General features: G+C 42.3%; 1 protein-coding gene across 4 annotated transcripts in view; it reads right to left on the bottom strand.

The window, feature by feature from the left end:
* Window positions 1–24,303, bottom strand: part of MAP2K6 (mitogen-activated protein kinase kinase 6) — a 122,575-nt gene that overhangs the window by 18,352 nt on the left and 79,920 nt on the right. For all 4 annotated transcript variants that reach the window (XM_047833273.1, XM_047833274.1, XM_047833277.1 and 1 more), the window contains 8 exons: window positions 17,120–17,168; window positions 16,182–16,295; window positions 14,217–14,336; window positions 12,795–12,911; window positions 12,084–12,135; window positions 9,464–9,591; window positions 8,264–8,341; window positions 6,528–6,667 (listed from right to left, as the gene is read on the bottom strand). In XM_047833273.1, the coding sequence (XP_047689229.1) occupies window positions 6,528–6,667; window positions 8,264–8,341; window positions 9,464–9,591; window positions 12,084–12,135; window positions 12,795–12,911; window positions 14,217–14,336; window positions 16,182–16,295; window positions 17,120–17,168 (798 nt within the window). The remainder of the gene's footprint in view (window positions 1–6,527; window positions 6,668–8,263; window positions 8,342–9,463; window positions 9,592–12,083; window positions 12,136–12,794; window positions 12,912–14,216; window positions 14,337–16,181; window positions 16,296–17,119; window positions 17,169–24,303) is intronic.

The raw sequence follows: 24,303 nt of genomic DNA, 5'->3' as shown, positions 1-24,303 counted from the left end.
ACTGAGGATAAAAATAAGAGTGGATTAGAAAGAGGAATTATCAACTGTCAAAATCAGGTCGATATGAGAAGGTGTGCCTGAGTGAAATGAATGAGACCTTGGACCCTTGGACTCACTTATGACTTTGTATCTATATCCTTCTGGATCTCTATAGATACGTATGTATCCTTCTGTATCTCTATAGATACTTACGTATCTATATCCTGAGGTTCTATAGTGCTTTGCTGCTGGTTCTCAAATGCAGGTGATTTTGACCTCTAGGGGATACTTGGCAACCTCTAGAGGTGTTTTATGGTTGATACAACTGGCATCTAATAGGTAGATATTAGATGTGGCCCAGGATATTGTTAAACATCCTATAATGCACAGCACGGTTGCCCACAGCAAAGACTGATCCAGGCCAAAAAGTCATTAGGGCTGAGGTTGCAAACCCTTGGGCTACGTGTCCTAGGATATTCCTCCTCACTGCTGCCTTCTCTCTCCTGCTCAGAAATGAAATTCACTTACAAGCAGCCCCAGCTGGCTCGTCTGTCCTTTGCACACATTCTCAACACTACCACGTCTCTATCCCCGAACCCCAGAAGCAGAAGGTGTCTTTCTAAGTTCAAGAGCTCGTTCACCTAGATGGAAACACAGGAGGAGGAGTGTGACTCCAGGAGCGTGGCTGATTTGCACACAGACCATAGTGAAAAAACAAAAGGGCTAATGCACAGAAGCCTTGGGTTTCCGGCTACCGTTCAAAGCCAATCAAAAACCGGAAAGTCTTCCCCCAAATCTGAACAATCTAACTTCCGAAAAGCAACAATGAAAAGCACAGACACAGCATTAAATCCACGCTCGCTAGTCACCAGCTTGATTTCAGGTGTCTCTACTTAGACAGGAATATTAGTCAGCCATCAGGCCAGGACTCTGCATGGACTCAGTTAACATCCTCCTTGAGGACCATCAGCCACCTTCACATCACCAGCTTCCACCGGTCAGCAAGTGAACCAAGGGAATGACAGGAAAGGAAGCTTCTTGCTCAAATGTTAGGACAATGGCCACTTCTACCAACCAGAGATCTTTGTGATGTTGCTGATTTTTGAAGTTCTATTTAGCAGAAAATGAAATAAGACTATCTTCTCATCAGGTAGGGAGATGTAAATGCTTCCTTTTTTTCTTAAGAAGAAATTTTTTTTGAGAGAGAGAGAGAGAGAAAACGTGAGTGGGGGATGGGGAGAGAGAGGGGGGGACAGAGGGATCCAAAGCAGGCTCTGCGCTGACAGCAGTGAGCCCAATGGGGGGCTTGAACTCATGAACCTAGAGATCGTGACCTGAGCCAAAGTGGGATGCTCAGCCAACTGAGCCACCCAGGCGCCCCCGAGGAGAGATCATTTTAAGTAAGGATGGTTTATCTTTTTACTTCTGGAACAGGTTAAGCAAAGTTCTCTAGATTTTTTTTTTCTTTCTTTCAGTCTGTATAAAGAAAATGTGGGGAACGTACCCCAAGCTGATGCATCATAAATGTTTAGGATTCCTAAAACCTCAGGGATTGCTGGCCAATAGGCTATTTCTTGACCTCTGATTAGAAGGCTCACAATTTCCTGCAATAGCACTACTGTGGAGCATTCATGGAAAATACTTACGTAGCAATCCAGGACTGTTTACTGAATTAATGTAACTGATGAAACACATTCTCTCCATCTTTTAAACTGAGAGCACTTCAAAACATGGGCTAAGAATAGGAAAATACTCAGGATCAGGTTGGGGGGAGGGAGCAAATTTTCCACGTTTGATAGGAAGTGCTTGAAATCCAGTATAGAATAAGCTCCACCAATTTCTTTTTGGATTGGAGTCAGACTTTGGAATTTTCAAGTGGCTGGTCATGTTCAAGCGTGCAATTAGCTAACTGCTCTAATTCGTCTTCCAAAGGCCACAACACACGCTCCTGACCGTAGCTGACACTAAAAAACACCTCCATGCTGTCCTGAGAACTGCTAGCTTGAAGTCTGGGCTGACCAGAGGATTTCTGCCTATTTGAATGCCCTCTGACGGTTTCCAAGAAGGCCTGTGCGGTACGCCCACAGAATAAAAAACACACTGCGCCTCTCAAGCCCATACATTTGTCAGAAGCGAAATAAATGTCCGGTGCCTCTATTTACTCTTCTTCCTGAACAAGTCGGGAACTATATTTGATCGTCTCTGTTTGATGCTAGTCCCTCTGAGTCAGACAGTTTCAGCGTCTGGGTGGGTCTCCTCCAACATGCCATCAGGCTGGTCGGCTGGGCACTGAGACCCTTAAATAGGCCTGAAGGAGAGGCAAAAAGAAGGTCGGGCTGTTTTGGCACCCAGTAGTTGGTTTCCAGAGACTTCCTTCAGTCACCAAACCTGTGCATCGATAGGAAGTGGCTATAGAGAAAAGCATAAGCCTGCTACGACTCCCTTTTTCCTTTCGGGATATTCATTTGTTAAGCCTCTGAGGGACTAGGATGTAAAGCTTATCTACTGGACTTCTGTGTTATGAATCCCCAAGCAAGGCCTTTATGGTCAGCATCGCCTACTCCGGGAAAGCTTTAAAAACCCTATGATAAGAGAGCCATGTGTAGGGAAAAAAAGAGGAGGAAATGTCATTCAGTAGTCCTATTTCAGAAGAAGGACAGAAGGGAACGGCGTGTAAGACACCACTGGTTTTTCCTTTAAGTCCATAAAGAACAAATGCTTTAAATTTCTCTCCTCTCCTACCCTTCTGCCCCCACCCTCCCACTCCCCAGAGTGTCTGAGGCTACTGCACAAGAAACACATCGGCTGGGGCTCTGGGCTCTAAATGTAACTTTGGGTGGGACAGTGACAGCCTGGTGGCACTTTCAGCTACACACACGCCACAGACCAGGATCACGGTCAACTCACAAGCCGTGATCAGAGGAGAGGGGCCGCCAAGATGACCCCCTGGAAGAAGCTGTGCCGTGTAGAGCAGCACGGGGATGTCATCAAGTGCTCAGTTAGGATTAATCCCAGGAAAGAACACAAATACTCTGACAGATGACCTAAACCAGGAACGATGCAACCTCGCAACCTTTCTCTTCCAGTGTGGCATTTAGCCCAAAGACAGAGGTAGGAGATAAAATCCCAGGTGTACCTACCTCGAAATTCGGGATCAATTTTTTACTTCCCAAATCTTACGCCCCTTTCCCCACCCACCACAAAAATTGGGGCTTTCTGAGAAGTCGTGAAGGATCATTGCCTGACTGTGCCATTAAAATACAAAAACACACACGGAGGTCACTCCAAAAAGGGTCCTTTCATGAAAAGGTATCTCAACACATGGCTGTGTAGATAGGGAAGTGGAGAAACTTCTGTAAAAGGGACTTACACTCAGGCTGTATCCTTTTCTTCATCAATAAATAGAAAGGGCGTGCTCGTAAATCACCTCTACGTTCTTTCTACTCAGCCCCAGATCAAACTTAAAACTGTCAGTGAGAAAACAACTGAAATACCTAGTTTGCTGCTGGGGGCAGGTGTGTATCTGTTAGCTAATACGTAGAAAATGAAAGGGCTTCCAGCAAGATCTAAGCCATTCATAAAAGCTTTTTTAAAAAAAAAAATCAGCACCGTCTCTTGAAGCATTAGACAACTTTTCCAACTTGGTTGATCTCAAAATACTGTTCACACCGAAGGGGTACCAAAGAAAATATACTGGTAGTTTATGGAAGGCAAAAAACTATTGGCCTGGATTCTGAAACAGAAGGGTCTATACTCTTAAAGAAAATCCAAGTGAGGATCATTAAGAATGCTCATAAAATTCAGAATTAATTCTCTTCTTCTTTCCAATTCTCCTACCAACAAAACGACTCGCTATTTTACACAACTGATATTCTTAAACATCAGGTTCTATAGGGACAACAACACTGAAGGTTTGAGGAACTTCTTCTTTGAAGACTTCAAAGTTCAAGTGATTCAAGTTTTGTTTCTATTGCATATATACATATACATATACATATATAGTGTATTATGCATTACGTATATATGTATATAAATAGTATATATATATATATATGCATATTATATATACATATTTATATTAGTAACCCCCTTAAGCAAGCCAGACTGGCTGACATGAATATGAGTAAAAGGACACAGAATTAACAGCATTAACAGAGCTAATGGTCCCAGGAAAGCTAGAAAATGTCTATGGCTCAAAGTTTTTAAATTCATGAACTATGGTAGCTGAGACTAAAATTGACAGAAAATGAGAGGGGAACAGAGGCCTCAGAGGTCAACCGGAAGATACTGGCAGTGATTTTGGGAGTGTAGGGTAGGCACAGGGTGGTCACCCTACAAAGCACAATAATAAAGTATCTGGATTGTCCCCGTATGTGTGTGCACCTGTTAAAACTAGAAAGCATTATTTCAAGGTTCTCATTTTTTACATGTCCATTAAAAAAAAAAAAAGCTTTTATGCTTTGAATCTTCAGGGGGAAATTCTACATCAGAGGAAAAAAATACTCTAGTGAAAGAAAAAACAATTGAATGATTTTTTTTAAATAAATTATAGAAGAAAAACAGTTCCTGAAAAGGAAGCAGTTGATAATCAGGTCCACAGACCACAGGTCAAAATTAGGGGCCCTCACCCCAGCTGTATAGCGGAAAGATTTGAGAACATTTGAAAACTATTGAGATTCGGGACCCTCCCCCGACCAATGAAGTCAGAACGTCTGCGCGTATGCCTAAGAGACAGTACATTTGAAAGTTCTCTCGCGTCTTATAAATGAACAGCCAGCGTTAACAACCACTGCATTAAACTGGTGATTCTCAAAAGGCAGCTCAGCTTTCTTAAACTTTTCACATCAGCCTTGTTCTTACCAAGTTTTCCAAAGTACCCAGAATCCTGGGGAAAGGGGGACAGGCAGCCGAAAGGTTATAGGGAGGATAGTTTGAGAAGCCTTCCCTAGATAAGAAGCTTTCCCTTTACCACTCCTCTTGAGAACTACTGGTCTGAACTATCCAACGCGACTCACCCCCTTTTCCTAGGTGATCTTTAAATGTTTGGGGATAAGGAAAAAGAAAAACAGCAACAACAACGACAACAAAAACAAATGTTTGAATCCAGAAGGCAGGACCATGGGCCCATCTCAACCTGGCCAGTATGCCACCATATCCAGCACATTTGCTCAAGGAAAGCTCAGAGGAGGATACACCTCGGTAGCCCAGAGGAAGTACCAGTAAGAGGCATCTAACAACACCCCATGCCCACTGCTCCAGCCCCTCTCTAGCCATTCAGCCAAACCTCAAACAAAAATGAGCAACGGTGGGCCGGCCTCATACGTCATCGGGGCCAAAGACCAGGGGTGACACGGGGACCGGGGCTAACCAGAAGTCCAAGAGGCCTTAGTTTCACAAACAACAGACGGTTGCTTTGTCTCATCGTGTTTCCCAATAAAAGCTGCATTCAGAACGCTTCTTCCAAAGAGCGTGGAGGCCAAGGAATGATAACATTGAGGAGCTGTGCTGTGAAACAGCCTCCAGAGGCCCAGCTCCTTCCTCAGAGGGAGCAGCCAGGGTCACTCCTCTCCCAGGGTCACAGCTGGGCTTGTCACTGTCTGCTTCTGCAGATAGGATGCCCATATCAACGAGCTCCATTTTGTGCTTTCCTTCTGTTCTTTTCCTCCTCTTCCAGGAGCACTTGCAATGGTCCTTAGGATGAGGTTATACCAGGCAGTCTGGTCACCAGGCAGAGAGGAGAAAACCATGCCCTCTCCCACTTCCCTCAATCCCACTGACAATTTCCAGGAAAATAAAATTTACATTGTTAGCACGACTCCTTCCATCTTCCCTCTCCAACTTGGATTGGATTCCCTCCTCAGACCCCCCAGTACTGTCCATTGTACCCTCACAGGCAAGGATATCCCCCGTTAACAAGTACCGTGTAGAAGGCAGCCTAGAAGACACGAGAACTACTCTACAAGACGTATAGGTAACTAAGTCACACTCTCCAACTCCCTACTGCCTGCTCATCCAAAGTAATTCTTTGCATCTAATCTACTCCCCAGCTCTAATCCTCCAATGGTCTGACCACTGTTCTCTTAACACTCTAATCAACCTCAGATAGCTTATAGCTCTCATAAAGGAGTTTCTCCCTTTTGTGACAGGAAGCATGCTATGTTTTCTGCTTGGAATACCTTTCCCTTCCCTACTTCCCTCACCCCTTGGAAAATCCCCCACGTCGTCTTCAGCTCAGGATCTATCTCCTCCCGAAACTCCATCCTAATGCCTTTCCTCTGAGTTCCCCAAATACCCTATGCAGATCTCCACCCCTGGACGTGCCATACTGAACCACAAGCACTGACTGATGAGACTCCACTACTTGGCTCTGACTTCAAAGAGGGCGGGGACTGGGACAAAGGCATCTTTGTTTCTCCAGCATCAAGGGCACACTCCATAAATGCTTTGGGAATGAAATGCATGCAGAATGGATTAAAACCAATGGAGGAAGTCCATGAGAAGTCCTCTTTGTCCTTAACACCGGCGTTTGGCAGATGGGGCTCTCTTACCACTGTGAGGTAAAGTCAACAAACTCTTCGGTGAACTTGTCTCCCGGGAGCTGTGGTGAGGGCTCCTCTACCACCTGTTTGAGCTGTTGGAAGGGAGTTCCCCAAGAGTCATAGGGAAACCGAAGGATCGCCAACTCAATCTAGAGGGGAGAGAAAGACAAGGGGACAACAGCTTACACAGAGCTACTTTAGGGAATCCGCTGTGTCCTGATCCAGAAGAGTCAGCAGGAATTCCAAAGGTGAAGTTCAAGTAAAACTGGGGGAGAAATAAACTAACAACATGTTCTCCATTTGTCCCCAATTCCTAGCACTAGGGATTGTCAAACGTGATGTTACTAGAGGCAGCCAATGAAGCCTATTTATCACTGGGTCCTCCGCAAAAGCCACTGTGACACTTAGTAAAATTGCAAGCCAGCCGTATTAAACTTTGGGATGTAAAGCAACCAGGTTTTCCAACGTTTGGTCTGAAATGGAATTCTCGCCCTGAGACCTTGGCGGAGTGTACATCTGCTGCCATCTGCAGGCCCCTTGCTGGAATGGAGAAGAAACAAAACAAAACAAAACAAAACCCTAGGACCAAATGACGGATCTTTTTTTGGATTTGAGTAAGGCCACTTTGCCATGACAAGACTATCACGTGTCTTCTGGGCAGGGATGTGAAATAACTCACAGGATTTAATCAGCTGCTGTGCCTGGAAAGGAGCCAGGCCCACAGTGGATAATTCCAGACCTTGGTGATACACTGAAAATTTATGACCACCAATGTCACAAACAAAGCACTAATTGTATAACTTTAGGACTGCGCCTAAGGAGATTATCCTGTGTGTTACTATGCCCTTTGGCTATATATGACCCCGCTGGCCAAGACTTCTATCATAATCCTATTCTGGAAAGCACAGCCTATGTCCTGGGTGACTCAGCTCTGTCAGGCTCCACGTACATTAGCACTCATTGAGAAGCTTGAGCCTCGATTAAAATAATTTAATTTTCAATATATTTTTTAATGTTTATTTATTGATTTTGGGGAGAGAGAGAGTACAAGGAGGGGAGGGGCAGAAAGTGAGAAAGAGAGAGAAGCCAAAGCCGGCTCCGCACTGTCAGCACAGAGCCCGACGCAGGGCTCGAACTCACGAACCGCGAGATCGTGACCCGAGCCGAAATCAAGACTCGGATGCTTAACCAACTGAGCGTCCCAGGTGCCCCAAATAATTTAATTTTAACGTTTATTTATTTTTGAGACAGAGCATGAATAGGGGAGGGTCAGAGAGAGAGGGAGACACAGAATCCGAAGCAGGCTCCAGGCTCCAAGCTGTCAGCACACAGCCCGACGCAGGGCTCGAACTCACGGACTGCGAGATCATGACCTGAGCCGAAGTGGACGCTTAACCGACTGAGCCACCCAGGCGCCCCTAATTTTAAACTAGAAGGAAAACTACGAGCAGCTGTAGTCAGGATTCATTGTACAGATGAGGATAATAAGACCGTTCATGTGACTCTATCGGTTACTCAAGGGCATACGACCAGTTAGAGGTGGAATAAAGACTGGGTTTGCTCAATCCCAGGGCGGTTATTTCTATGACACCACACTGCAGACAACCATCACTTAGAACCTCCTGCTATCTCAGGCCGAAAGCAGAGGTTTCTGGACCTACACTTAGGGCATTTGCCTTCCGGTCTCAGAACCCACCCCATTTCAGCTTCGTTCCCAGAACCTCACAGACCAGTGCGATCATTACCATTGTGATGCCCAGACTCCAAATGTCAGACTTCACACTATATCCCTTCTGATTGAGCTCTGGGTTTATTCTTTCGGGCTGGAAAGAAGACGGGAAAAGACAAATGAGATGACATTCTTAGCTCCACAAAGTCTCTAGGGGTGGGGGTGTCACCAGCTGCCAAGTGAGTTGTTTTAAACTTGTTAACCTGCCTCCCAGGCCAAGAAGATTCACTACTGCAAAAAATATTGACGCCTCCGTGGGATTTTCCACCTTCTACAGGAGTCTGTTCCCAGAGGCGATAATGGAGCAAAGTCCTCCCCAATTCAAAACTAATTTCAATTTTGCCTTAAGAAGAAATAGGAGATATACATTATGAAGCTACTCTGCCAGTCTCGAATTTTCCTCATTAAAAACACCAGCATTCCAGAACTCGATACTAAGAATGCACAAGCGTCCCTGAGATTAGCTCAGCACTGATGGGAAGGTTTTCAATCCCAAGGGCAAATCTATTTCCAAATAGAACACAGAAGCCCCTTCATGTTAAAGGGGGTCCCGAGGTCTCTGCCAATGGCAACGAATCTTCACAGCCATGAGGTTCTCTCAGGACTAACCTCCTTGTCTGGTTGGGGTAACTTAAATTCTGTTCACTCTTCTGTCCCCAACAAACAAGATAACACCCCCCCTGCCACACAGTGTGAAAAATCTGTGTGGGCGGTATGGATTACTTACATGTTTTTCTTTTTCCAAGTGATATACCTCTTTTACTTGCTTTTTATTAAAAAATAATAGTACGGGGGCGCCTGGGTGGCGCAGTCGGTTAAGCGTCCGACTTCAGCCAGGTCACGATCTCGCGGTCCATGAGTTCGAGCCCCGCGTCAGGCTCTGGGCTGATGGCTCAGAGCCTGGAGCCTGTTTCCGATTCTGTGTCTCCCTCTCTCTCTGCCCCTCCCCCGTTCATGTTCTGTCTCTCTCTGTCCCAAAAATAAATAAACGTTGAAAAAAAAAAATAATAGTACATATGAAGCAAATAACTGAGGATTACAGACAGAAAATATTTGAGAAAAAAATAAGACGGAGACTATTTCTTGCACCGTAAGCACATTTCCATTTTCCCTCTGTGGCCATCCATTTCCTTTTTCCTGGCGTGGTCTGCTTGTGTCTGCATTCCCAGATTGCAGGCCCCCTCCCCCCCGCCACCCCACCAGCTGGCATACTTACGGCCATGTACGGTTTGCATCCGGCATCAATGGTTTTAGCGACCGAGTCTACAAGGTAGCCACTGATTCCAAAATCGCACATCTTTACTTGGCCCAGAGTGTTGATCAGCACGTTGGAAGGCTTGACGTCTAAAAGCAAGCACCAGGAGCCCATGATCCCAGCCTGCTTTGAAGATCCATGTGTCTTCCACCAGGGGGCCTGAAATCTCCATTCCCCCTCCCCTTTCCTTCCCTCTGAGGCCCAACACAGAAGTCAACAGCCATCCCTGACTCACACTTCATAGACCTTCCTGCTTTCAACTTTTCTATTTCATGTTTTGTCCCTCTCGTAGGATTGCGAACCCACCGATGGAAAGGGCCGTTGCCTCTATCTATTGCCCCCATTCACGTAGTAAAAACTTAAAAAGCTATTAGTGAATCAAATGCCCAGTTCCTTGGGCATAGTCTCTATTATGCAAAATGAGTAAGTTCCAGAAATCGGCTGTACTACATTGACCCTGTAACGAACAGTACTGTATTGCACGCTTAAAATTTGCCATGAGTGTAGGTCTCATGTTAAATGTTCTTGTGACAACAAAATCATTTTTTTAAAGCCTGGCTCACCATGACCTATTGCACATTAAGAGTAGGAGTAAGGGGTGCCTGGGTGGCTCAGTCGGTTGAGCGGCCGACTTCAGCTCAGGTCATGATCTCACGGTCTGTGAGTTCAAGCCCCGTGTCGGGCTCTGTGCTGACAGCTCAGAGCCTGGAGCCTGCTTCGGATTCTGTGTCTCCCTCTCTCTCTGCCCCTCCCCTGCTCATGGTCTGTCTCTCTCTGTCTCAAAAATAAATAAAAACATTAAAAAAAAAAAAGAGTAGGAGTAAACAGACCACAGAATGAAAAGGCAGACCGCGATAAAATGATATGTCAAATCTGATCAAAGCAACCAGTTTTGATGGAAGCCTCTGCAAGGGGCTTGTCAGAGGTCACATAGTGTAAACTCATCAGAAATCCAGAGATTTCAGACCACAAAACATACCCCCAAATAGATTACCGTTATCTCTGGATAACGGACTTAGAAATTACAGTCAACTTTTTTCCTTTGTGATGCTTTTCACAAAGCACACGTAATCAACAGACTTATTCTAAAAACATTAAAAATTATCCTTTATAATGTTTTCCCTTACACTGAACAGTGGACATGCACATTTTATTATTTTTTATACTTCACTTATACATTTTTAAATTTTTTTTTTCAACGTTTATTTATTTTGGGGACAGAGAGACAGAGCATGAACGGGGGAGGGGCAGAGAGAGAGGGAGACACAGAATCGGAAACAGGCTCCAGGCTCCGAGCCATCAGCCCAGAGCCCGACGCGGGGCTCGAACTCACGGACCACGAGATCGTGACCTGGCTGAAGTCGGACGCTTAACCGACCGCGCCACCCAGGCGCCCCACTTACACATTTTTAATACAAACGAAATACTTCCTAATTTTGAAATAAATCCTTAAAAATTAAGTTTCCTGTTTGTGGGTAATCCACATTCTTCTGTCTATCTGGATTCTTGCCCACTTGCTCCTCCTCCTCCTCTTCCTTCCTATTTTTCCAATTTCTAAAAGTAACAATCAATGATAGTAATAACAGCAATAACGGGCACTCTCTGTAAGGCATTTTGCATCACTTTCAGACTCAGAGAGTATAAGAATTACCAAACCCCACTACCCTACTAGCTATCCATACTTTCCATTAATTTTTCCTCAGATTTGGTTGAGTGCATCTTCAAAGTAGCTTTCTTTGACTATAGTCACCCGGTGCTAATCATTTCCTTGCTTTATATTCTACCTAGACTGCTTCCATATTTGGCACTCCTATATTTGCAACGTGGTTTATTTTCTCCACGCATTTGTTGTATATTTGTCTTATTTCCCTATCAAGAATCCCTTTATGGAATTTTAATAAGAATATGTTTTGTTCTCAGATACCTCTTGGGGTATCTGTTATAGTGCTGCAAAAATGGTAGAAAAAGGAGTATAAGTGATAAATGGATACGTGAAAGATGAACGATTGATACACGGATGGATGGATGGATGGATGGATGGATGAAAGATGGCAGGCCAATCAATCAGAAGGAAAATAGAGGAAGTAGAGGAAGAAGAGACAAATCTACCGATGTTTTCACTTTATCCTGCCTCCTGTTGTCTGAAAAAGCTGTGCTTTATACCAGAACTCTTCCAACTGTAAGGTATGCAAAAGTTACCTGGGGATCTTGTTAAAAATGGAGATTCAGGTGGTCTTGGGACCCATGATTCTGCTTTTCTAACAAGCTCCCAGGTGCCAGCCAATACGAGATGCATTTTTATCCTTTTCTCCAAAATTCTCAGTAGGGTAATCCCAGAGCTGTGTCTGGTAGCAGGTGTTTTATATTCAATTTAGGTGTAATAAAAAGCCCATGTCTTCGCATGTCCTCAGACAAGATAAAAAGCGGCTACTTCTCTGATTTGCTATTCATCTGGGAAGGAAAACCCCTCAGTTCTATTGCCTAACTCAATTCCACTTTCATCCATTGGGGGAAGAAAAATCTGGGTGAAAGAAATAGATTTTATAAAAGGAACAGCTAAAGCAACACCATGGATGCTTACCTCGATGAATGACAGAGAGCTTACTGTGTAAATGTTCTAACGCCTTTACAATCTGCAAGAGAAACACAAGATCGGTTTTTCTCCATCACTGGAAAGAAACTGAATGTTAAGTATACCCAGGTTTATTATCCCTGGCTTAACGTCATAAGGTGAGGTATTTTCTCAAATAGTGGTGGCCCTATCCAGGAAAACACAGAGGAAGCTACACTAATTGGACTCCACCCACCAGAGAGGACCGGATCTCACAACGTCTCCCTCCTCTAACTGGTGTTTCATTTGGTCTCCAACATTTTTTCTCTCCACCCTCATGAGCCATTAAGAGAGCAACCTTTTTTTTCCATTTCATTTTCTTCTGCTTCCTTCTAGGCCCTATTAGCCCTAAGAAAATATTTAAAAATCTACAAGTGAAAATCAAAATAAACTAATATCAGGATATAGCCACCAGGAACGTGGTCACAGCAGATGAATGCGTTGCTTAGAGACATTTTAACTGAGAGTTTACCAAACCAGGTCAGTGGTAGAATCTTCTACATGGTGCCCAGAAAGAAAAGCATTCATTTACTCATCCACAGATGTACTCGTGCATTCAACAGACATGAATCGGGGGGAAGTTCTAGTCCAGCTAGCGTTTCTTCATACTAGGGAATCAGGGACACCTAAGGTCTAGACTTCTCACATTCTCCTTGTAAGTAGGGTTCATGATGTACTCACAGAAACTGCTATTTTCCCTAAGATGTCCTCTGGAATTGTTTGGCCTTTGTCAATCACTTGTTTGTAGAACTTATCTAGCGACGTATCCATGAGTTCCATGCAAATCCAAACATCACCCTGGAGACCGATTGGTTCAGAGACGGTTAGTAAGGAGAGAAAAGGAAAAAAGAGGAAACAGTTAACACCTGTCAGGAAGAACTCTTTTTTTTTTTTTTTTAACTTGAGTTTTTGGAGGAAATGGACGATTTCCCTTCCAGACCTCAAAGGAACTTACAAGGAAGCAAGTTTGTTTCCAAAGAGTCAACTAGCAGATTGCCAAGCAGGAATTACATACCATCACCCACTCCTTGATAGAGACTAGGACCTAAAAACCAAGAGCCACACCAGTTATGGAATGAAAAACTTAAGAGAATAAAAGGCACACGACAGGGAATATGGCCAATGATATTATAATAGTGCTGTATGGTGACAAATGGTAGCTGCACTTATGGTAATCACAGCATAATGCACAGAGAGGTTGAATCACTCTCCCGTACGCCCAAAACTAATGTGACACAGCGTGTCAACTCAGATTTTTTAAAAACCTTTTAAATAAACAAATACATCAGTACTAATAGCCACAAACAGTAGATTCCCAGAAATATAAGCCTTTATTGTTACTGCCCTGTAGGAACTTAGGTCTCCATGCCTGCTCCATGTCTGATCTCCCACACGGAGCGCTGGCAAGAATCGAAAAGCTGGTCAGAAGAGTGAGTTGAAGCATCACAATCCGTGTCACGGTAAAATGCAAGCAAAGGTAAAGCCAAGAGATACGCTTAAGCCTGGAGGGTACGTAGACAGGCTAAGTAAAGCTTATCCACTGGTCAAAAGACTAGAACATATCAGATTTTATGAAATCTATCTAAATTAGCCTATAGACAATTGATATAGACCACTCTGCCAAAATAAACCAAAACAGAAAGGAGAAAGGGAGCCTCAGCATCTTCAAAAGGGCTAAACACATTTAAAAATACTACGATTTCAAGCCAACTTTATGGTGGGGCATTGTCATCATTGCACAAATATAAAACAGTCTATGGAAGACATGCAGGGGCGCCTTGTGGCTCAGTCGGTTACGCTCAGATTCGTGATTTTGGCTCAGGTCCTGATCTCATGGTTCGTGAGATCGAGCCCACATGGGGCTCTCGCGGAAGGAGTCTGCTTGGGGTTCTCTCTCTCTCTCCCTCTCTCTCTCTGTCTCTCTGCCCCTCCCACACTCATGTGCACGTGCTCTCTCTCCCTCTAACTAAATAAACCTAAAAAAAAAAAAAAGATGTGTCAAACAAGAAAGAGGACCATGACCATACATCATGTTGATGTAATTAGAGAAGCTTCCTTTTAAGTTACTGTTGTCTTCAGATTTTGAATTGACGGATCACCTACCTCCCGGAAGAGTGCACCATAAAAGGTGACTGTGAAAGGACAGTCCACTGTCCTCATGGAAATATCCAAATCCATCAGTAGCCTTTTCTGCTCCTGGCTATTTACTGTGGCCCGGATCCGCTGAATGGAAACGCATGGAAAAATTTATGGTTACTGCTCTGAGGATGAGTCAGTTAATAAGGCAGGGACCTTAAGGAGTCCCATCCTGAAAATACTACAAAATTCACAGCACAAGTTCTAGCAATGACCTCTCAAGTATTTGTCCTAGTGATGAGTTATTTGTAACAAATGAGAAATATGGAAGACTTTCACTGGATTTCCTGAAAAATCCCAAGCCCTCTGATAATATATTTTGGAAAACGTGCAAACGTTGGGGAGTGTATTTCCAAGTCACAAGAACAGTCTGCTCTATTATGTTATGTATGTTCAGTTCAGAGACCACAGTATCCATTACTTTGTGGCTGAGTTGGGATCCCACAAAAAAAACCCCAAAGGCCCTCTTTGGGAACAAGTAAGAATATTTAGATTAAGTAGCAACTATAAAAGAAGTGACAGAGCTATCGGAAATAGAATCAAACAGAAATGGAGAAAATGTTCATTTCTATCCCAGCGCTTCTGAGAGAAGAGAAATCTGTCACATCAGTAAATGTAGCCTTAAAGAAGCATGATTTTGCTATGAAATGAGCAAAAATATATAATGTCACTAGGTTTCTGGGGCGCCTGGGTGGCTCAGTCGGTTGAGCATCTGACTTTGGCTTGGGTCACTATCTCGCGCCTCGTGAGTTCGAGCCCTGCATCAAGCTCTGTGCTGACAGCTAAGAGCCTGGAGCCTGCTTCGGATTCTGTGTCTCCCTCTCTCTGTCCCTCCCCCATTCATGCTCTGTCTCTGTCTCTCAAAAATAAATATACATTAAAAAAAAGTTCTTTAAAGATATAGTGTCACTAGGCTTTCATATTTTTTGCCTAATTAGCAAAAAGTCTGCAGAAGAACAAATTGAAAAATCTACAAGGTAAGGGAAAGGTATCTCCATTTTCCAAAAACAAAGGGATCCAAGTCATCTGACCCTCCGCTTTCCTAACAATGGTCCAAATCCATGAACTCGTGGAGAGAGGGTAGTTCTCCAAAGCCCCTCAAGAAATATGCAGTGATTCTAAGTTTCTTTTTACAGCTCAAAAATGATGCAAATTCACTCAAGATACATTTTACTCTCCTGTTTTCCACAAATGCAGACAATTCTGGTTTTCTGATTTTTAGGGATCATTCTTCAAAAACAACAGAATATAGAATAAAAAAGACTTTTGAGACATAACAACCAAACGCAATTTGTGAACTTTTATGTGGATTTGGATTTCAACAACCACCAGGCAAAGAAAACCAAACAACTTTGAGATGATCACGGTAATTTTAATTTGGAGCTGTTATTCCATGCCATTAAAGAAGTACTGTTCAGTCTTTTAAGCGTGATGATGACACGGTGGTTACATAAAAAATTAAAAGGAGGGGGTCAGATTTATCAGTTAAAAAAACTGGGGCACCCGGGTGGCTCAGTCGGTTGAGCGTCCGACTTTGGCTCAGGTCATGATCTCACAGTCCGTGAGTTCGAGCCCCATGACGGGCTCTGTGCTGACAGCTCAGAACTTGGAGCCCACTTCGGATTCTGCATCCCCCTCTCTCTCTGCCCCTCCCCTGCTCGCACTCTGTCTCTCTCTCTCTCAAAAATAAATACACATAAAAAAAATTAAAAAAAAAAAAAACGACAACAACAAAAACCAACTGGTAGATGTAACTCATACCCAGGAAGCCTTTTCCACACATTTGGAGGTCACTAGGGTTCCCTACAACTAATCTTCTTTGTTTTACTCCATTGAAGATTGTTTTGCTTCTATGAAAAGAATTGATCTGCAACTGAGATGGACGAACGTATACACCACAGACAGAAAACGTTTGGGGACCATCGACTCTACCTTCACCGCCATGATCTGCCCGCTGGGCACGTGTCGCATCTTCTCCACGACCCCGTACGCACCTCGCCCCAGTTCCATTATTGGTTCCAGATCATCTGCCTTCACCTCAAAGTTCTGCAAGAGAGAAAAGGAATACTGCAGTAGTAAACAAAGAAATAAAGGACACAGTCTCTTTCGTCCTCTCTCTGGCTTCTCCCAACATTCTATGGGTTATTTCTAGCCCACAGGCTTCTTGTCTAGAAGCTTATCCAGGCAGCCATTGAATGCAAGATGCACCATGGGAAGTTTAGACTCTCACAGTGTGCCACCTGCTGGTCATGGGCAATACAGAGATCCAGCTCCAACTCAGCTTGCAAATTGCTCAGTTTGTGGGTCTCCTGGTGGCTCAGTCGGTTGAGCGTCTGACTTTGGCTCAGGTCATGGTCTCACGGTCTGTGAGTTCGAGCCCTGTGTCGGACTCTGTGCTGACAGCTCGGAGCCTGGAGCCTGCTGCGGATTCTGTTGTCTCCCTCTCTCTCTGCCCCTCCCCCCGCTCATGCTCTGTCTCTCTCTCTGTCAAAAATAAATAAACATCAAAAAAATTTTTTTCAACTTGCTTGGTTTGAGCTGTCTACACTGTGCTTCCTTAGCTCTGCCCCCTTCATCACATGTGTCACCCGTTTGCTGACCGATGGCAACAAGATCTACACTTGGACTTTAAGGAATGTGTCCCAAAGCAAATTATCTACTCTCCTCAAATACCTTCCATCAGGACTTCACCAGCCTGATTTCAATAAGGCATTCAAAATAGCAAGAGCACATATCACATCTGCTTAAACTCAAACTTTTTGACCCATCTCCTTATGGCATGTAGTGGAAAATAAATTTTTCAATAGCCAGTCAGAAAGCATATATGGAAAACGGTCAAGATATTAACTGGCACACATGATTTTTCTTACCTGATTTCCAATAGAAATGCAAGCTTTGGAGTCTAAGTCTCGAGGTGGCCTAAGAAAGAAAAGGGGTAAAGAAAAAACATGAAATATTTAATCAAATACGCCCTTCTCAAATCATATACAACTGGAGAGATGTTTTTTTTCTACAGGATTAAAGTGGAAGTTCATCAGTAAAATTAGGCAGCACAAAAGTGTTAGCAGTGTGGGATTTGGAATAAAATAAAATTTGGGTTTTAATGACTTAATCTCTTTGAGCTTCTATTTCTTCTTTAACATGGCCAGCATATAGTAAATATCTGATAAATATGATCTAGGTGTAAATAGTTATACAAATAACCATACTATTCTAGTAAGTCCCAAACTTTTTCTTTCATCCCAAAACACCAATGTGCCCAATTACTCCACCACATTTTCCCACAATTGTTTTCTTTTAAGTTTATTTATTTATTTTGAGAGAGAGAGAGAGAGAGAAAGAGGGAACACGCACAAGAGCAGGGGAGGGGTAGAGAGAGAGGGGAACAGAGGATCCAAAGTGGGCTCTGTGCTGACAGCAGAGAGCTCAATGTGGCGCTCAATCTCATGAACCATTAGATGGTGACCTGAGCCAAAGTCTGACACTTAACCAACTGAGGCACGCAGGCGCCCCTCCCACAATTATTTTAAAAAAACAATATGGTTATGTTAACTCACCATAATAATTCCAAATCTATCTAGTCCCCACATTTACAGATGGAAAAAACATCCAGAGAGGTTGATGTGACTTGTCCAAGGTCACAACTAACCCAGGTCTCCTGGTTTGTGATCAGAATACTTTCTGTTCTATCAGGCTGTCTAATCTGGTTGTGATATTTCTTCCATACATAGTGCACGTGCAACCCAGGGGTCATCTCAGAAGCCAGAGGTTGGCTGATTTTGTGTCTCCATAGAGAAAGCACACAGTCCCCTCATGGGTATGTATTTCTACTACATCAATACTACCTGGATTGATATCAATCCACTCAAGAGAAGGATGTTTGGCCTTGGCCTTGCCACTAATTAGGAGCCTTGAAAAGCATTTTCTTGAAATAAATGCACCCAAAGCATCACTAGAAAAAGACAAAAGGATCCCAGTGCTGGCAGAATCAAGGATGACCAAAGAGAACCAGGTCCTCCTAAGGGGACATTCCATGCCAGAACTCTGCCTCTACAAAAATACAAGAAAAAATAGAAGACAGGGAAGATGAAAGGAAAGGAGAGAAGAATCCTCGTGTGTTATAATCCTACCCCATGTGCTGAAACTAAATTTAAAAAACAAGAAAAAGTAAGAATATAAACATAGGTATAAACATAAATTTAAAGTTTTAATGGCAAGCCCTCCCTCACCTCAAAATCCCTTTGAAATACAGAGAATACCTAAAATAAAGTTTTTCTATACTAACTTAAAACCAGGGAGTAGGAGGAAGAGATTGAGAGGAAAACACAGACATCCACATGCACACACACGTACACGCACACGCCAGTGATGTTTTTATAGATCTTGTGTTTATGACCAGGGAAATTTTCTTCAGAAATACGTTCCAGAGGATTAAGTCTCTAAAAATCTGATTTCTCATTCTTAAAATTTCCAAAACTGTTTCTTTCACGGTCAATAGTTTGTACTAATTACAATGCAATTCTGAAATAAAGACAGATGTTACTTGAAACATGACTAACATAAACAGTAAAAAACCTTTTGCAATTGTTCAGGACCCTTCCTTTTAAAAAGTATGAAGCAACTGGGGCACCTGGGTGGCTCAGTTGTTAAGTGTCCGACTTCAGCTCAGGTCATGATCTCGCGGTTTGTGAGTTCGAGCCCTGAGTCAGGTTCTGAGGTGACAGCTCAGAGCCTGGAGCCTGCTTTGGATTCTGTGTCTCCCTTTCTCTCTGCCCCTCTCCCACTTGATTTCTCTCTCTCTCTCTCTCTCAAAAATAAACACTAAAAAAAAGGTATGAAGCAACAGAAATGTCACTGGTTATTTGGGGCTACCTCCATTTTCTTGCATGAGGGCATTGGGTAAGACCCCTTCCAGCTCTGGTGTCCCAGTATCCATGTAGAGTTTTGCAAATTACAGCCCGTGGCCCAGCTAATAATTTTTTTCAAGTTTAAAAAGTTGTGGAAAAACAATTTACGAAGAATATCCAACAGAGGCCACTGTGGCCCGAGTAGCCTGAAATATTTACTATCTGGACTTTCACACACACACACACACACACAAAAAAAGTGTACAGACTCAAGTGTTATACTAACCTTGCATTATACCTCTACCTAATAGGAGGAGGTCATGCCATTTTCCAGAATGAGAGAAAAATGGAACCCAGAAAAGCTCAGTGGTTTGCTAAAGCCATACAGCCTAACAGAGCTGAAAATAAAACTCATGTCACTTGAATCTGTCTTGACCTAAAGAATCAGGTGAAGTGCTTTACCTACATCTCATTTAATGCCTTAAACACACACACACACACACACACACACACACACACACACACACACACTCCTATGAGTATCATTACTCCAATGGTCCAGATGAGAAACCATCTGGTTCAGAGTTTAACTAACTTGCTCCCAAGTGGTAAAGCCATGATTTCAATCCAAGTCTAATTGAATCCAAGGAACTTACTCTCAACACCCAGGTCCCCTCTAATGAAAATGATCAATCCACCCGAGCCTGAGGCCTTTGGACTCATCAAGTCTGCCAAAAGCATCAAACGATGCAGCCAAGACTGACAGCTCGTATTAGATTAGTTGACACTGTGTTCTGTCCAGACTGGGCATATTATTAGTCTGCCTGGGGCACTGAGTCTCTGCAGGAGGTTAAACTGTGGGTGTATGTTCTCCGTTGCTTGTTCAATATTTTAGACCTGTGGGGACAGAAACAAGCTTATTACAAAATTCCCTCCCTGGAAGGCCAAAGGTACTCCAACGGTCACCTAGTATTAGCTTTTATAGGAACAACAAGCTTCGGCATATTATGGTGATTGTTTATTTGTAATTCTAAGTAATAAGTAATCAGTTTACTGGCTGTTATGACAATTATTATTCGTCTATTGGGCCAGAGACTATGCTAGACCCTTTATTATTTTTTTAATGTTTATTTATTTATTTATTTTGAAGGGGGGATACAGAGAGAATCCCAAACAGGATCTGCACCCACAGCACAGAGCCCAATGTGGGGCTCAATCCCATGAACCACAAGATCAGGACTGACCTGAGCTGAAATCAAGAGTCGGACACTTAATCTAATGAGCCACCCAGGCACCCATGTGCTAGGACCTTTATATAAAATATCTTCTTTAATTTACACAACTCTTAGAGGGACTATTATCTCTACCTTAATGGGAAAACAGACTAAATAACTTCCCATCATTCAAAGACATGGTGAAATTAGAACCCAGAGCCTCACTCTAACGTCTTCTCAACTGCGAGAGTAAAAGATCCTGCCTCTTGTTTCACTAGCCGCAGACTATTTGGCCACACTCTCTACCAGTCTGACATGTGGCTAAGAGCATATACTTGAAAGTCAGAGAATCCTGACTTTGCACACCAGCTCTTCCACTTAATAATAACTATTAATAATTAAGTGGGGACACCTGGGTGGCTCAGTCGGTTAGGCATCTGACTCTTGATTTCGGCTCAGGTCATGGTCTCATGTGTTTGTGGGTTCAAGCCCTGCATCGGGCTCTGTACAGACAGCATGGAGCCTACTTGGGATTTTCTCTCTCCCTCTCTCTGCCCCTCCTCTGCTCACTCTCTCTCTCTCTCTACCTCTCAAAATAAATAAAAACATTTTAAATAATTATTTAGTGGATTAGTAATAATAACAGCAACAACACTTGGAGCAGCCTTCTTTGAGAAATCCCAAGGGAAAAGGCTAGACACTTAATAGAGGTTATGATGCCTAAACCTCACAGCAATCACATCATTATTTATTCTCATCTTTCAGAAGAAGAAACTAAGGCTCCGTCGAGTTAGATAACTTGCCTAAGGTATTCATTCAACTAGTGAAATGTAGATCTCAAAGACGAACACGGGCCAACTTACTCGAGCCTGAACTCTTACCCATGCAGTGATACTCAACTGTTATGTGCAAGGCACCTGACCTCGTACAGGTCTGTTTTCTCAGTAAGAGTAACAGTAACGGCCTCCTGAGCTTCTTGGGAGGTTAACTGGAATAATACTCACTAGCATCAAATCAATTCAGAATTAGCCGCTGCCAGTCCAGTAAGGGGACAGCTCAGAGACCTGAGCCAAAGACACACTGGCATCACTTACTCAAAGAAAGAGCTCCAGCAGAGGGACCACACACATGGAGCTAGGAAGAATGGAGCTCTGTCCCAGGATATTTATTTTTGTGAAGTACTGCAGAAGAAGGCAGGGTATAAATGGTAAGAGTCACCAAGCCAAGCTCAGAAACTTGCCAAGAAAAACACAAAATGTGGAAGCTACTTCTTTAGGAGTACAAATTTAAGCATTAGTATTAAAATAATAATAATAACAATCATAATAATAATAATAGGCTCTCCATGAGCTTGAGTGGTATTGTCTACAATAATAAAATGATACTCTTGGCTTTACACAGTGAAAAAGAAAATCATATTCAAAGTTTATTCTACCACATGAGGGAAAGAACACAGAAATAGCGTAGCATTACATAGGCTTTCATTCACTTGTTTATACCAAGGAAGGATTTATGTTGGCTTTCAAAAATTCATAAAATGCAGAAAATTAATATCAGAAACGAATGAAGACTAAAAATGTGAAGGGAAGGAATGTAAGAGAATTGAGAGGGTGATATAAAAATGTATTACCAAAGAAGATAATAAAAATAAGGGCAGAAATCAGTAAAATTGAGAAGCCAAAAAAAAAAAATTTTTTTTAAAGTTGGTTCTTAAAAAAACAAACAAACAATAGTATTGATACACCTCTAGCAAGACTGAAACATTTAACAAGAGAGGACACACAAATTACCAATCTTGGGAAAAAAACAGGGGCTATCACAATATATCCTGCAGCCATTCAAAGAATAATCCAGAAGTACTATGAACAACTTTTATAAACTCAACAACTTAGAAGAAATGAACCAATTCCTTGAAAACCACCAATGACCAAAACTTAGCCATGATGAAACAGGTCATCTGAATAGTCCTATAACTACTACAGAAACTGAATTTGTATTTTAAAAGCTCCAGAAAAAGAAATATTTTGGCTAATTTTGTTTCATAGACTTTATGTGTCTACCAGAAAAAAAGAAGAAGAAGAAACTCTTACCAATTGATTTTATGAGGCCAATACTACTTTAATATCAAAACCAGAAAATAATAGCACACACCAAAACAAAACAAAACAAAAACAAAACAAAACAAACAAAACTCAAAACAACCCACCACAGACCAACATCTCTCATGAACTTAGACACAAAACTTCTCAACAAAATTTCAGCAGATTGAGTCCCACAGTGTATAAAAAACATAATGTACCCATAACCAAGTGGAATTTATTTGGGGTATGCAAAACTAGTTCAATATTTAAATATCAATCACAATGCAATCCACATCAACAGTACAAAGAAGAAAAATCTATGATCCTGCCAAGTGATGCAGAAAAAAGCACTTAACAAAATTCAAAACACATTAACAATAAAAACCTTCAGTACCCTACAACTAGAGAAGAACTTTTCAAACCTCAATCTACAAAACCTACCATCCTGTTTAATGGTTAAAGACTGATCGCTTTCTCTTTAAGAACAAAGCATGGTTGCCTGCTCTCATCAATCTTAAGTGACACAGCATGGGACATTCTTGCCACTGAAACAAAGCAAAATAGTAATAATAATAATCTTATTCAAAGTTTTAAAAATACAGCTTGCAAAGGAAGAAAGAAAACTGTCTCTATTTTCAGAAGGCATGATCGTCTCCATTGAAAGTTCTAAAGTATCTACAAAAATGCAAAATAACAATAATAATAATAATAATAATAATCTACGAAAACTCGAAGAACAATTAAGTGAATTCAATATGGTCACAGGATAGAATATCAACACAGAAAAATCTATTGCATTTCTATATACTGATTCCTAACAAGTGGAAACCAAAATTTTAAATGAAGTGTCATTTATAACTGCTCTCCACAAAATGAAATACTTGGGTATAAATGTTAACAAACCCTAATGCAGGAATGCCTGGGTGGCTCAGTAAGTTAAAGTTCCGACTCTTGATTTCAGCTCAGGTCATGATCTCACGAGAGTTTGTGAGTTCGAGCCCCTCATTGGGCTCTGCACAGATGGAATGAAGCCTGCTTGGGACTCTCTCCCTCCTCTCTCTGCCCCTCCCCTGCTTGTTCTCTCTCTCCAAAGAAATAAATAAATATTTAAAAAAAAACCTGATGTAGAGAATAGGTATAATGAAACTATAAAATACTGATGAAAAGAAATCAAAGAAAATCTAGATACTTACAAAATCTACCAGGCTCATGGATTAGGAGATTCAAGTTAGGAAAGATGTCCATTGTCTCTAAATTGATCTATATGTTAAACACAATTTCTACCAAAATCTCAGCAAGTTCATTTGTAGACACAGACAAGCTGATCTAAAACTAATATGGAAAAAATAAAATAAAAAAATAAAACTAATATGGAAACAGAAAAGCACTAGAATAGCCAAAATTATTTTGAAAAACAAGAACAAAGTGTGAAGCAAAGTGTTCTTAAAATTGTCACCAAGGGGCGCCTGGGTGGCGCAGTCAGTTAAGCGTCTGACTTCAGCCAGGTCACGATCTCACGGTCCGTGGGTTCGCGCCCCGCGTCGGGCTCTGGGCTGATGGCTCAGAGCCTGGAGCCTGTTTCCGATTCTGTGTCTCCCTCTCTCTCTGCCCCTCCCCCGTTCATGCTCTGTCTCTCTCTGTCCCAAAAATAAATAAACGTTGAAAAAAAAATTAAAAAAAAAATTGTCACCAAAAGCATGATCCCTAAGAAGAAAAATTGCCAGACTGGATTTCATCAAAATAAAAGAATGAAGAGACAAATTATAGATTGGGAGAAAATGCTTTTAAATCACATACCTGACAAACTCTTTATGTCTAGAATATAGAAAGAACTCTCAAAATTCAACATTAAAAAAGCAAGCTAATTAAGGAATAAGAAAAGATGTGCACAGACTCTTCACCACTAAAGATA

The sequence above is a fragment of the Prionailurus viverrinus genome, chromosome E1 (assembly GCF_022837055.1).
Source record: "Prionailurus viverrinus isolate Anna chromosome E1, UM_Priviv_1.0, whole genome shotgun sequence".
Classification (NCBI taxonomy): domain Eukaryota; kingdom Metazoa; phylum Chordata; class Mammalia; order Carnivora; family Felidae; genus Prionailurus; species Prionailurus viverrinus.
The sequence above is the reverse complement of the archived record's forward strand: the minus strand, read 5'-3'. Positions and strand labels throughout refer to the sequence as shown.